At 43.5% G+C, this 14,879-nt stretch overlaps 1 protein-coding gene across 1 annotated transcript; it reads right to left on the reverse strand.

Moving 5' to 3' along the window:
- Positions 1-475: 475 nt before the first annotated feature.
- Positions 476-1,158, reverse strand: LOC123144917 (uncharacterized). Its single transcript, XM_044564178.1, has one exon. It carries the CDS (start codon positions 980-982, stop codon positions 737-739), a length of 246 nt encoding a protein of 81 aa, XP_044420113.1. The 5' UTR covers positions 983-1,158; the 3' UTR covers positions 476-736.
- Between the last annotated feature and the right edge of the window lie 13,721 nt (positions 1,159-14,879).

Below are 14,879 nucleotides of genomic sequence, written 5' to 3' on the forward strand. Positions count from 1 at the left end.
CGCTGATGCCGAGATTGCCCGCTCTCCTTAAACAAGTTACAATCATCTGTTCACTAATGGCGACAAAACGAGTACGGGTAGCATTATTTTATGGCCTCTACACTAGACGACTAGTACGATGCACATGACGAAAGGATTCCTAAATGCATACTACGCGGTTGAGGCAGCCGAAGAAAAATGCTGATGCCCCTCCAGGAGCAACCACTGTCCACAACAGTCAACAGAGGTTGCAGTTGATCCTGAAGCTTAAGAGGAAATTGCAATATAATCCCAATTGCACCCTCGCCGAATCCAGCGAAAATAATTTCCCTGCTTTTCAAGCATCACTTTCCCGAACTGACACACCATGATAATGGGTAATGGAAACAGAATTCAAGTTGTACGCCGCCATACTATTCCTCGAGCTCATGACCTTTTCGGCGTTGTATCACTGATCAGTTGGGCACTTTTCACGCCATTCGAATTGCGCTGCATATGAACAGGCACCAGATGCGAAGAATAATCTCGCCTCTGCAAATCACGGCGTTACATTTGCGAAAGAGGTCGTAGACTACAGAGATTGCTCTTCCAGTTCACCCCGAGACATTGCAGCTCCTAATAAACTAACTAAATAAAGCACTAATTAAAGAAGCACACAGACAGAAGAACCCCGACCCCTAGGCCACCAGCTTCCATACGCAGCCCAGTCCCAAGGCCCACAACACAAATAGAGCACCTAGCGAGCGCGGCATCTGCTTCAGACTAGGACGAGGTCGGCGGCGCGGCGGCCGTCGTCGAAGTTGAGGGCGTAGCTGAGCGCGTCGTAGTGGAAGTTGAAGCGCTCCCGCCTGCCGCCGCCGCCGCCGCGCCACCTGCGCCGCTCCGACTGCAGCCGCCGGATCCCCGCGCGCAGGCGCCAGTACAGGCCCCGGACCAGCTTGCTGCTCCGCCCGCTTGCCACCGCCACCACCCCGGCCTCAACGGCCGCCACCACAGTCGCCATTCTCCTTGCGCGGGTACGGTGGGTGGGGGTACGCCCAGACTGCTGTAAGCTAGCTAGAGCGGCATGCTGTGTCTGCGAGCGCTCTCTTCTCCACTCTCTGTGCTGTGTTGTGTGCTGTGGTAGGTTGCCGGGAGCGGGCAGCGTGGACAGAGAGAACGAGGATATGGTGTTGATGTGGGGCGGGGAAAGCGTATATAACGACCTCCCAAGTCCGAACCTTTTGCTCCGTTACGCCAGCGCCTCTCTGGCTGAGCCTGCTGCTTCGGTTCATGTCGTGGGTCCAGTGTCCAGTGGTACCACCACGGTACCACTCCACTTCAGTAGCCAGTACTCTCTCCTTTTCGGTTTGTAGTGCTCAATTCAAAAATCTCATCAACCAAGATAGATAACGAGTGGTGGAATACTTTTTGTAGTTTATAAAAGCACCTAATTAATGCTCTTATTTTTCTCAAAAAATTATGTTTATCAATGCATTAATTGCAATGCATGCATGCATAAAGTACATGCATTGGTCAATTTTCTCTTAATACTTGCATGCAATGATTTAATGCACCTTGAAATCTGAACATGTGATGAAAAACAACTAAATTAAGCCTTATAAAATGGAAAAACTAAAATTTTGAGATAAGCATATAAACCGGAAAGAGGGAGTAGGTAGGTATAGGAATCACTAGCTACTGGTATGCGTTGGACGGTTGTCCTCCCGCTGATTTCTGAGAGGAATTTCAAACTTATTACTGACAGGCTACCTGCTTAAAACCTTAAATCTAGTAGGTCAAAAAATCCAATACAGTATAAACCGTACACTTGGAGCAGCAAATTAAGAGCTCGTTTACGGTGATTGGGGCGGTACTGGGAGTACTTTCAAGTACTTACCCCTTCGATTTTTATTAGCCGTCCGATCTGGTGGGGGATTAAAAATGAATTAACTTAATTAGTTTAATCAGAGAAGGGCATAATGGTCCAGGGTAAAAAAAAATTCAACCAATCACGTCCACGACCAGAACCACGTCTAGATCTAGTAGCTCGGTCAAGTCCTCCTTCTCGCCACGACCAGAACCACGTCTAGATCTAGTAGCTCGGTCAAGTCCTCCTTCTCGTCCTCTTCCTTCTGTCCGACGAGCCCGGCGAGAGGAACCAATTCACCGTCGTCGGCGTCGTTCTCGTCCTCCTCCTGGTCCCCTTCACTATAAAAGACGTGGTCGGCGGCAGGAAGAAGAATAAGGCGTGACATCTGCGGCGGCAGTGTCGGTGGCGACGGCGGCGGCGGTATAGGAGAAAGCCCCCCACTGATCCCATCGCTTCCGGACTTGCATCTTAAGGTATGAATCGCCTGAATCTCAACTCACTTTGATTCGTAGCCTGCACTTCCTACTTAGATTTGTTTAGTCATCATCGATTTAGGTTTCCCTAGTGCATGCAATTCAATTTAGCAGTACTTACATCTCTGATCACGTCTGATTTTTATTAGCCGTCCGATCTTGCGGGGAATTAAACTTGGGCGTTGATGATTGGTTTCCCTCACATGTCAAACGAGCAAAGTCTTTTCCATGCACTTGTCTTTGCCTATGAGCTATTTTACACCTGCAACATTGATAAACAGAAAGATGTTGATGATTGGTTTCCCTCACATGTCATATGCAGGAAGACATGGCGTATGCAAGTGATGAAAGTATGTTCGAGTATCTAAATGTTGTCAATAAGATGTTTGATAGTGAGGCTGAAGGCTATGAATTCTACAACAAATATGCTCTTGAAAAAGGTTTTAGTGTGAGGAAAAGCTACGTTGAGTGGGATGGATCCAACAAATACATAATTTTAAGGAAAATTGTGTGTAGTCGTCAAGGGTTTCGCGAAGAGAAGCACATGAAAAGAAAGATGGAAGATAGAAAGAGGAGGCCACGAAGTTTAACTCGTGTTGGGTGTAATGCTAAATTGGTCATTACGAGACAGGAGGAAACCGGTCGGTGGTTTGTCAAGGATTTCATCGATGAGCACAGCCGTCCTCTAGCCCCACGGGATCTTTCTTGTCTGCTGCGTTCGCACAGACGAATTAGCGATGAGCAGAAAGCGGACATTGCGGACATGGAAAAATGTGGGATCCGCAAATACCGTATTATGGATATTTTGTGCTTTCAATACGGTGGATTTGATAAGGTTGGATGCATAAAGAGGGACATTTATAATTTCTGCCATGCTAATAAGCAGGAGACAATCAGTGCCGGTGATGCTAATGCGGTGATCATGCACATGATGGCGAGGCGAGAGCGAGATGTGGATTTTTTCTTCAAGTACTTGGTAGACGAGCATGGCCATCTGAAGGGACTGTTCTGGGCTGATAGTCAATCGCGACTTGACTACGAGGCTTTCGGAGACGTCATTGTTTTCGATAGCACATACAGAACCAACAAATACAATCTGCCATTCGTGCCGTTTGTCGGGTTGAATCACCACCGCAGCACTGTTATTTTTGGCTGTGGTATAATTTCTCATGAAACAAGCCAGGCATACGAGTGGATGTTGCGGACCTTTTCTGATTGCATGGCACAGAAGCATCCGATATCTGTGATCACAGATGGGGACCTTGCAATGCAGAGAGCAATCAGGGTGGTCTGGCCAGACTCAAACCATAGACTATGTATATGGCACATTCAGCAGAACATTGTACGCCATCTGCATGATGACGACGTAAAGGAGGAATGCAGATCTTTCATTTATGATACTTCTTTCATTGAAGAGCATGAGATAAAATGGATACAATTCTTACAACGGAATAAAGTAACCAGTGAGGAGTCTTGGCTGCATCAGATGTATCAGATGAGAAAGTTGTGGTGTGCTCCATATCTTGAGGGGCGTTGTTTCCTAGGATTGAGCAGCAATCAGAGGAGTGAGAGCTTGAACTCTGTGCTACATACGCATCTTGAGGGTAAGATGTCGTTGTTTGAAATGCTAGAGCACTATGAGCGTTGCCTTGCATCGCGACAGATTAACGAAGCTCTCCAAGACGTCTAAGCCTTGCAGTTCGTTCCATTTACAGAGGAAAATGCTTCGCCACTTGAGAAACACGCCGCAACAGTTTTCACACCTAGTGTCTTTAAGATGGTCTTATGGAGCATAGATGCTGTCAGCAAATGTCAGATCAGAGAGATACTAGATGGATCAGAAGATTCCACTTATGTTGTGTCCAAGCAGAAAAGAATGGATAAAAAGTTTGGAGTGCGCATTGAAGAGCAAGGAGGTCTTTTGCACAGGGTGAGTTGTTCTTGCCGTAAGCTGGAATGCGCAGGCACACCATGTTCCCACATTTTTTACATATTGGGGATTTTAAAACAAACAATTCTGCCCAGTTGTTGCGTTCCCACTAGGTGGGCTATGAATGCAAAATGTGCATACGCACCTACCAGAAAAAACCAGATGTATGACTATTCGGTAAGCCTGCAGAGGTACCGCGAGTTGCGGAATTGTAGTCACGCCGCAAGTTTCAAGGCATGCCACTCTGATGAGGACTATCACCGTCTAAAGATGCTTTTGGAAGCACAACATCATGGCAAGCAATCAAGTTTTGAACAAGCTGACAACAAGGAGTCAACTAATGCTCAGCATAACAGCATTAGGTTTGGCCCGTTGATGCCGCACTTGGAGAAAGTTGATAAGGTTCTGGATCCCGTGCATGTGCCAGGCCGAGGTGCACCGAAGAAAAGGCTGCAGGCAAAGACAAAGAAGTCAAGATCACAGAATATGTGTGGCTATTGCAAGAATCCTGGTCACAATCGACGTAAATGCGCTAAATTGCTAGAGGTACGAAATATGTTCATATTTATTTTTTGCATGTGTTTTACTCATAATTGATGTCCATGTGATTTATTCTATTCTTCTGTGTAGGATCTCGAGGCTGAACTGTGATGTCTACATACAGCATGAACTGACGATGAGCCAGAGAAAGTCGTGTGCCATTCAGCTTTGTGTGACGTGGTCTTTACATTCTATTTCATCGTGACAGTAATTTAGTGAAGTGCGGTTGTACTGCCATGTTACTGTATTAGTTCGACATCTTTCGTTTTCATTTTCTGTGTGTATCATTTGATGTCCAACTTTAAGAATGATGATGTATTTCGAACAGGAATAAGGGCTAGCATGGAGCACTTGTTATTTTCGAGTAGAATAATTTTTGTGATGTATTTCTGCACGCACGCACGGCCGCCAGACGGATCTCCCGCACGATCCCACGGTCTGCATGGCTCATGCATGGCAGGCCATTTTCCTACGTCGACCCAAACACCGGCCCATCCGAGGTTGCAGCTCCGGACGGCCCACGTCACGTACGATCTCGCGCGTTGTTCTCGTGTAACTAAAAATAGTCCCACCTCGCCCCTCGACCAGCTCCTTTACTTGCTTAAATACCTTCATCGAGGTGATTTTAGCAAGCGTTGGTCCTCATTGTAGGATGAATATGATTCTTCACCCTTACTATGGTTGTCACGCATATTCATAATCATCATGCATATTCTTCATTTAGAGATCATTAATGACTGATGTATTTTTTAAATAAGCGGGGCCCAGTAGGGTGTGCTTGGAAATATTTGAGAAACCTCCATGCACGTTCATCTTCGCTGCATGCAAATCGGGCGGCAGCCGCTGTGCCAGCAGCTGTCAAGGCCTTGATGAATCACTATTCACATGCAGGTCCCCGACTCTTGCATGCAGGTGCCTAGTTTTTGCATGAAGGTCCCTGGGTCGCATCATTGGTTGAGGAAGTATCTCTAGAGTTTTCGAACTGACATTGCCCACCACCTCCTCCAAATCACCCAAATTTTCTTGTACATGGTGACACACATGTGCCAAACATGTATATGAAAGAAATTTTTGAAAAACATTATTTTACAATGCCCCCTTGAGGCATAGACCGATGTTTTCAGCAGTCAGTCTAGAGGGCATTATAAATTCAAAAAAATTCAAAAAAATACAAAACCTTGGAAACCTAGCATTGTTTGTGCAAGAGATCATGTGTGCGAAAATTGAGGTGATTTGGAGGTGGTCGAAAAAATGCCCGCATTCCAGAGGGACCATTTGGTCTAACTTAAGCCAGTTTTTGAAAAAAGGTGAATTTTGCACCACCTCCAAATCACCCAAATTTTCCTGTACATGGTGACACACATGTGCCAAACATGTCTATGAAAGAAATTTTTGGAAAAAATTATTTTACAATGCCCCCTTGAGGCATAGACCGATGTTTTCAGCAGTCAGTCCAGAGGGCATTATAAATTAAAAAAATCAAAAAAATACAAAACCTTAGAAACCTAGCATTGTTTGTGCAAGAGATCATGTGTGCCAAAATTGAGGTGATTTGGAGGTGGTCGAAAAAATGCCCGCATTCCGGAGGGACCATTTGGTCACTTAAGCCAGTTTTTTAAAAAAGGTGAATTTTTCCACCACCACCAAATCACCCCAATTTTCCTGTACATGGTGACACACATGTGCCAAACATGTCTATGAAAGAAATTTTTGAAAAAAATTATTTTACAATGCCCCCTTGAGGCATAGACCGATGTTTTCAGCAGTCAGTCTAGAGGGCATTATAAATTCAAAAAAATTCAAAAAATACAAAACCTTGGAAACCTAACATTGTTTGTGCAAGAGATCATGTGTGCCAAAATTGAGGTGATTTGGAGGTGGTCGAAAAAATGCCCGCATTCCGGAGGGACCATTTGGTAAGCCAGTTTTTGAAAAAAGGTGAATTTTTCCACCACCTCCAAATCATCCCAATTTTCTTGTACATGGTGACACACATGTGCCAAACATGTCTATGAAAGAAATTTTTGGAAAAAATTATTTTACAATGCCCCCTTGAGGCATAGACCGATGTTTTCAGCAGTCAGTCTAGAGGGCATTATAAATTCAAAAACATTCAAAAAAACACAAAACCTTGGAAACCTAGCATTGTTTGTGCAAAAGATCATGTGTGCCAAAATTGAGGTGATTTGGAGGTGGTCGAAAAAATGCCCGCATTCCGGAGGGACCATTTGGTCTAACTTAAGCCAGTTTTTGAAAAAAGGTGAATTTTTCCACGAAGTATGTACATGTAAACCAACCCAACATCGATCCGGTTCAGTGGATGCATGCATGCTCTATGTGCCACGAAGTATGTCGGTCGAGCCACGAAGTATGTGGTGCACCCAATTCCCCAAAAAGGAAGAGAGCACGTGGACGCCCGAGAAAGCTAGTCAATCCCGAGGAAGCAGCAAAAACAAAGAGTCTTAAAGAACTAAAACTTAAATTTGACAGCAAGACCATAGCCAAGCAAGTGCCTTCGTTACCATCACGGTCACGCAGAGAGCATAAACCAGCACCAGCTTTATTGAGCCCATTCAAACACAAATAGGTAGCATCAATTGATCATCAATCTATAAATGCTCATGCTCATGCTCTACTTTTAGCATCATTTCATACACGTTTAGTTCTTATCAGAAAGTGGAAATAGGTACTTTTGGCAATCATGAGCATCCTCTACTTATAGCAATATCTAATGCATCAACAGTACAAAGCTTGATTTGGCAATAGGTGGAATCGGCAATCATTTGCATGGTTTAATTTTGTGAAGCTATAATCATGCTGAGTTATACACTAAACATAATCATGCCAAGCTATAACTACCATAGTCATAAACCAGGCTTTTCTTAAGCACAGGTGCTTATTTGTACAGGGTAGACGCATAACTAGGCGTCTCTCCTATAGAAATAGGCACCAGTGCTTCAGAAAAACCCTGTTTATTTTTCTAAGCACCATCGTACGCATCAAGCATTGTACAAGGCTTATCATGCATCACCAAAATAGTATTAACAACTTGGAACACTAAACCAGAGTAGCAGCAAACTCTTAAGATAAACGGCATAGGTTCAGACACACCATAGGACATCAGTTTTAGAGTCGAACAACAAAGAAACATAGATAACATAAGAGGACACGGCGGTCCTGGGGCAGCAGCAGCACTCTAGCAGCACATCACTTCTCTCCCTTCTTCAATGGAGGTTGTAGGGCTCATTGACTTTGACAATCTGTTATTTTACAATGGAGGTTGTAGAAAGTTTTGGAAAAAATTATTTTACAATGCCCCCTTGAGGCATAGACCGATGTTTTCAGGAGTCAGTCTAGAGGGCATTATAAATTCAAAAACATTCAAAAAAAATACAAAACCTTGGAAACCTAGCATTGTTTGTGCAAGAGATCATGTGTGCCAAAATTGAGGTGATTTGGAGGTGGTCGAAAAAATGCCCGCATTCCGGAGGGACCATTTGGTCTTAACTTAAGCCAGTTTTTGAAAAAAGGTGAATTTTTCCACCACCTCCAAATCACCCCAATTTTCTTGTACATGGTGACACACATGTGCCAAACATGTCTATGAAAGAAATTTTTGGAAAAAATTATTTTACAATGCCCCCTTGAGGCATAGACCGATGTTTTCAGCAGTCAGTCTAGAGGGCATTATAAATTCAAAAAAATTCAAAAAAATACAAAACCTTGAAAACCTAGCATTGTTTGTGCAAGAGATCATGTGTGGCAAAATTGAGGTGATTTGGAGGTGGTCGAAAAAATGCCCGCATTCCGGAGGGACCATTTGGTCACTTAAGCCAGTTTTTGAAAAAAGGTGAATTTTTCCACCACCTCCAAATCACCCCAATTTTCTTGTACATGGTGACACACATGTGCCAAACATGTCTATGAAATAAATTTGTGGAAAAAATTATTTTACAATGCCCCCTTGAGGCATAGACCGATGTTTTCAGCAGTCAGTTTAGAGGGCATTATAAATTCAAAAAGTTTTCAAAAAAAATACAAAACCTTGGAAACCTAGCATTCTTTGTGCAAGAGATCATGTGTGCCAAAATTGAGGTGATTTGGAGGTGGTCGAAAAAATGCCCGCATTCCGGAGGGACCATTTGGTCTAACTTAAGCCAATTTTTGAAAAAAGGTGAATTTTTCCACGAAGTATGTACATGTAAACCAACCCAACATTGATCCGGTTCAGTGGATGGATGCATGCTCTATGTGCCACGAAGTATGTCGGTCGAGCTAGTCGACGGACCAGATCGATGCTACCGGAGGGATTCCATTGTAGACCAACATAGTTCCGTCGACCCTAAAACCCTTAAACCCTAAACCCTGATAACCCTAACCCCCCCCACTAAACCGTAAAAACATTCAAAATTTTGCCCCACATGGAAACCATTATGCATGCATTCTCTATGTGGTCATGGGATGCCATGAAGAAAGTTTGGGATCATTAGTACATGTACACACAAGTACGATCTCTGACATGCGCATTTCCGGTCCCTGTACATGTACATGTAAACCAACCCAACATCGATCCGGTTCAGTGGATGGATGCATGCTCTATGTGCCACGAAGTATGTCGGTCGAGCCAGTCGACGGACCAGATCGATGCTACCACAGGGATTCCATTGTAGACCAACATAGTTCCGTCGACCCTAAAACCCTAAAACCCTAAACCCTGATAACCCTAACCCCCCCCCACTAAACCGTAAAAACATTCAAAATTTTGCCCCACATGGAAACCACTATGCATTCTCTATGTGGCCATGGGATGCCATGAAGAAAGTTTGGGATCATTAGTACATGTACACGCAAGTACGATCTCTGACACGCGCATTTCCGGGCTTGCATGTCAACACTAAACCCTAAACCCTGATAACCCTACCCCCCACTAAACCCTAAACCCTGAACCCTGATAACCCTAACCCCCCCCTCACTAAACCCTAAACCCTGAACCCCTAAACCCCTAAACCCCTAAACAAGTTGACAAGATTTTCTTATTTTTTTATATCATTTATCCAAATCTCACATAACTCACGCGGCCCACCCCTCCCTAAATCCCGCGATTGCAGCTCCGCATTCTAACCACCCGGGCCGTCCGCACCTCCCACGACCGCTGCAAGATCAGATCGGAGATGCCGGTCGCCCACGGAATACAGGAGTCGGCGGCCACCACTCGCCGCCCACCGCCAACGTGATCTGAGGGGTCGGACGTCAGTGTTCTTCTCGCCGCCTCCTCCTCGCGTGAACGCGCCGTTTTTCCTTTGCGCCATCGACCGCGCTATACCGGCACTTATAGTTTGCGACGCACTAACCGCTGCCATCTACTCGGCGGCACCGTCTCTGAGAGAAGGTATTACCTGATCGTAACTCTTTATAATCGTTGTCGGCCGCTCCTTTAGTAGTTGAACCCTCATAGGTTTTGCACCCAAATAGGTTCTCTGCTTAAACCCATAAGTGGATCATATGTTAAATGACCCAGTTAATTTTGTTAAAATTAATTCGCTGCTAATTTTGTTATATATTTTCCAATTTTGTTCAGATTAATTGAGCCGGATTTTATCATTGCATATTAGCCAGCAATGTCAGTTTCAGATACGAACCTTCATAATGGAGAAAAGCCCATCTCCGAAATTACCGATGCGGTAAGTAATTGACTGTTTGTGTACAATCGTTTCGTACACATAATTCATGTGTACTCAGTATAATTTAATGGCATGTAACAGGAACTCGGCGAAAAGCATGGTCATATGAAGTTAGTATGCTCACAGACAAGGTTCGGAAAAACCATGAAACTGTTGTCACCAGACCACAAAAAGTACATCATATCAGAAACCAGTCTTGGCGGTCTAACCCAGATGCATGAAGTGACTGTACGACGCATAATGTTGGTTAGACTAGCCAAGAGCATAGATATGGACACCCAATCCATTACCATCGGAAAAACGCCAATTCCTATAACAAAAGAGGACGTGCAGTGTATATTTGGCATTCTGATAGAAGGGGAGGATATAGAGCCACATCTGGAAATGCAAACCGACACAGAATTGTTTACCGCCTATGCAAACAATGGGCAAATTTTGATTTCTGACCTTGAAACGGCGATCCGAGCTTCCAAAGCCCCAGACGGCGATTTCCTGAGACGGTTCATTATGTACGCAATTGGTACTGTTCTAGCACCAACAGCACAACATTATGTGGACTCGAAATATCTCAACCTTGTTACAGATCTTCAAAACCTTCGGAAATTTAACTGGGGATGTTTCACACTTAATCACTTCTTCAAGTCCGTTCACAAGTTTAGAAATCGAGATCACGTAAATCTACAAGGAAATCTAATTCTGCTCCAGGTTAGTGCTAGATCACTACTTAATGTCCTTTAATTATTGTTCTGTTGCATATCTGTATGGTGATGAACTAATTTATTGTGTAGTATTGGGACTGGGAGCACGTGCGTAGTGGCCGATTGATGTATGCTTCTAGACCCCCACCATTGACCGCACGATGGGACAAAATGACGGCTACTTTAAGAAGCGATGCTTACGACAAAGGAGGTCTTCATAACGGGCTGGTACCTATCTACAATTGAACTTTTTATATCCGATTTTTTATTTGGTACTAATGGTTCATTATATTTTATAAAAAAAGGCTGTCATGGAAATTTGTGCTCCTCAACGACCGTATGAGAATTCTAATAATTTTCCAAGAAAAAATGATGAACATGTGCATCAACATGATTCGTATCGAGCACCATCACAAGGACAGCAATTTAGTAGCCAGCAAGTATGTACTCCAAAGACTATTTGTTTTTGCAATATCACAAATAGGTGTCATGGAACCTCATTCATTTAGCTATTGTTATCAACGGGGTTTTATTTGGTTTACACAGATTGACATGGTAGTTGAAGCCATGAATGCATGCTTAGCTGATCATGAAAAGAAGGTAGGCAGGAAGTTAATGGAAATTGAGCACAGATTTGATGTCAAATACCAGACACTAAGTGAAGACTTGATCGACATGAAGACTAAAACTGGCACTAGTCCTAGGTTGTCGAAGGCCGAGGACGAAATTAAAGACTTAAGGAGGGAACTACATGTATGTCATACTGTGCATTTTGTATTTTGTATGAATATGTTCCTTCATGTTCATTATTGTTTGCATTGTTACAGGAATTAAAATACGAATTTATAAGCAACCGACAATCAGTGTCACAGAAAGGAGGCGTGTAGGTGATCTTTATGGCCCAACACGTTAATATCTAAAAGTAACAAACTAATGATGAACTACCTTTGTTCTTTGTAGGATCAAGTCAATGTGTGCAATTCATCACTGACAGGAACTCCTAGGGCTAGCCAATTCACGGCAGGGACTTCGACTACACCAAGTGCAAGACATGTGACGGAAAACAATGAGAATCCAGAATTAACTCCGATGAAGCCTGTCTTTGGTAATGATTACAAGTTCACGGATGAGGACATAGAGACAGCCGTTTACATCCGCGGAACATACGACCCTGTTGAAATAGCTAGAATCGGAGACATTACCCTCACAGCAGAAAAACTGAAGCGAAATTTGGACGAGAAATACATTTATGGTGATGTAAGCCCATTATACTCTAGTCTACATCATTACTGCAATAACTTTCTTATTATTGTATGATTGAAAATTTGGCAGGTTATTATGGCATATGCTCGCATTAGCCAAATTGAGAATGATACTACCTCAATCATATCCCCTAAAGAAACCGAAAAGCTGTTAGAAATGAAGGGGGTGGTTCCTATTGGACGTGCAGCCTCATGGTTAGCTCGTGTAGCAGAAAAATTTGTAGGGCGCCGAAAGGTACATGTTTTCCTCACTTTCATAGTTTATGTACACACTGTACACGACAAATTTCAGTTCTCAACCCAACCCAAATTTTACTGCAGGTGCATGTCCCACTGAATGTACACCAAAACCATTGGATGCTAATGATGTTTAATTTTGACAAAAAAGAAATTCAGACTCTGAACTCCATGAATTATCATTGCGACAAGACCAAGGAAGATTCTCTTGTAAGTGTTCTCTTGCTGCCTCTTTTGATCCGCATGGCACATGAGCTCCCAAAGTACCGTAACCCTATGTATAACTCGTCGTACCCTAGGTGGACTCGATTCAGTTCTGCATCGACGAAGCTGTCAAGAATGGGTTGATATCACCATCTAAGAACATCAATTTTGCCGAATGGACCAAAAAACGCTATGAGAACATACCACAGCAGACCGATGGGTAGGCATGGCCTCATAAATTATTATTTGCCTACACGAATAAGATTACTGATCTTTAACTAAACATCGCAGGACTTCCTGTGCGGTTTGGACACTGCAGTACATGTTGTCATGGAACGGGGATGAAATGACCGATATTTTCAACCAAGTAATTGAATGCCTGATTAACATTTGTACTTTGTTTAGCTTGAAAGCTATGCTGACATAAGTGTCGGTTATCAAATATAGGCAAGGATAGATATTTTCAGGTGGAAAATATGTACAGCCTTACTGCATTCAAATTGCAACGCGCTTCGTCTCGAATCATATAAGTTCCCCATAACGGTTAGTGCTACATCAAGAATATATCATTTATTTCATAAGTCTCATGATTAGAACTAACACAGCACTCTCTCTTATACAGAAGGAGGTGTACGATGCCCAGCAAGCAGTTCTACCTGATGGTTCAGGAGACGACGTACAATTAGTCAACAATCCTGATGGTTCCAACGAACCCGACACATCCAACTCCCAGAAGGATACCGATGCACCCAACTCCCCCAAATGTGGTGCACCCAACTCCCCAAAAAGGAAGAGAGCACGTGGACGCCCGAGAAAGCTAGTCAATCCCGAGGAAGCAGCAAAAACAAAGAGTCTTAAAGAACTGAAACTTAAATTTGACAGCAAGACCATAGCCAAGCAAGTGCCTTCGTTACCATCACGGTCACGCAGAGAGCATAAACCAGCACCTGCTTTATTGAGCCCATTCAAACACAAATAGGTAGCATCAATTGATCATCAATCTATAAATGCTCATGCTCATGCTCTACTTTTAGCATCATTTCATACACGTTTAGTTCTTATCAGAAAGTGGAAATAGGTACTTTTGGAAATTATGAGCATCCTCTACTTATAGCAATATCTAATGCATCATCAGTACAAAGCTTGATTTGGCAATAGGTGGAATCGGCAATCATTTGCATGGTTTAATTTTGTGAAGCTATAATCATGCTGAGTTATACACTAAACATAATCATGCCAAGCTATAACTACCATAGTCATAAACCAGGCTTTTCTTAAGCACAGGTGCTTATTTGTACAGGGTAGACGCATAACTAGGCGTCTCTCCTGTAGAAATAGGCACCAGTGCTTCAGAAAAACCCTGTTTATTTTTCTAAGCACCACCGTACGCATCAAGCATTGTACAAGGCTTATCATGCATCACCAAAATAGTATTAACAACTTGGAACACTAAACCAGAGTAGCAGCAAACTCTTAAGATAAACGGCATAGGTTCAGACACACCATAGGACATCAGTTTTAGAGTCGAACAACAAAGAAACATAGATAACATAAGAGGACACGGCGATCCTGGGGCAGCAGCAGCACTCTAGCAGCACATCACTTCTGTCCCTACTTCAATGGAGGTTGTAGGGCTCATTGACTTTGACAATCTCGAGGAAGCGTGCGTAGGCCGCATGTTTAGCCAGAGTACTGGCCTTATGGTTCTTACCATGTCCATTGCCAGTGCTGAAGGCATGCTGGATCATGCCATCTATGCCGCCACCGATCACCTTGAAAGGGCACCCAATCTTGCCAAAGAAACGGTACTTGATCTTGCCAGCAATCAGATGCCTCAGGGTGTAGCGGCTCTTGCTGTGCCTGCTGTCCATGCCGTAGTCCACGTCATCGTCATCCTCCTGTGAATTAGTGAATTAGTACACATGTGTAACATGGCAACTATCTATTTGCTAGAAATAAGGCGTATGTGCACATACATAATTGAGCCAAAGAAATTGACATGCATAAATATGGACGGTGGAAT

This window comes from Triticum aestivum, chromosome 6D (genome assembly GCF_018294505.1).
Source record: "Triticum aestivum cultivar Chinese Spring chromosome 6D, IWGSC CS RefSeq v2.1, whole genome shotgun sequence".
Taxonomy (NCBI): Eukaryota; Viridiplantae; Streptophyta; class Magnoliopsida; order Poales; family Poaceae; genus Triticum; species Triticum aestivum.

Excerpts from the sequence above, each read along its gene's own strand:
- LOC123144917 (XM_044564178.1), bottom strand. The coding sequence starts at position 982 with ATGGCGACTGTGGTGGCGGCCGTTGAGGCCGGGGTGGTGGCGGTGGCA.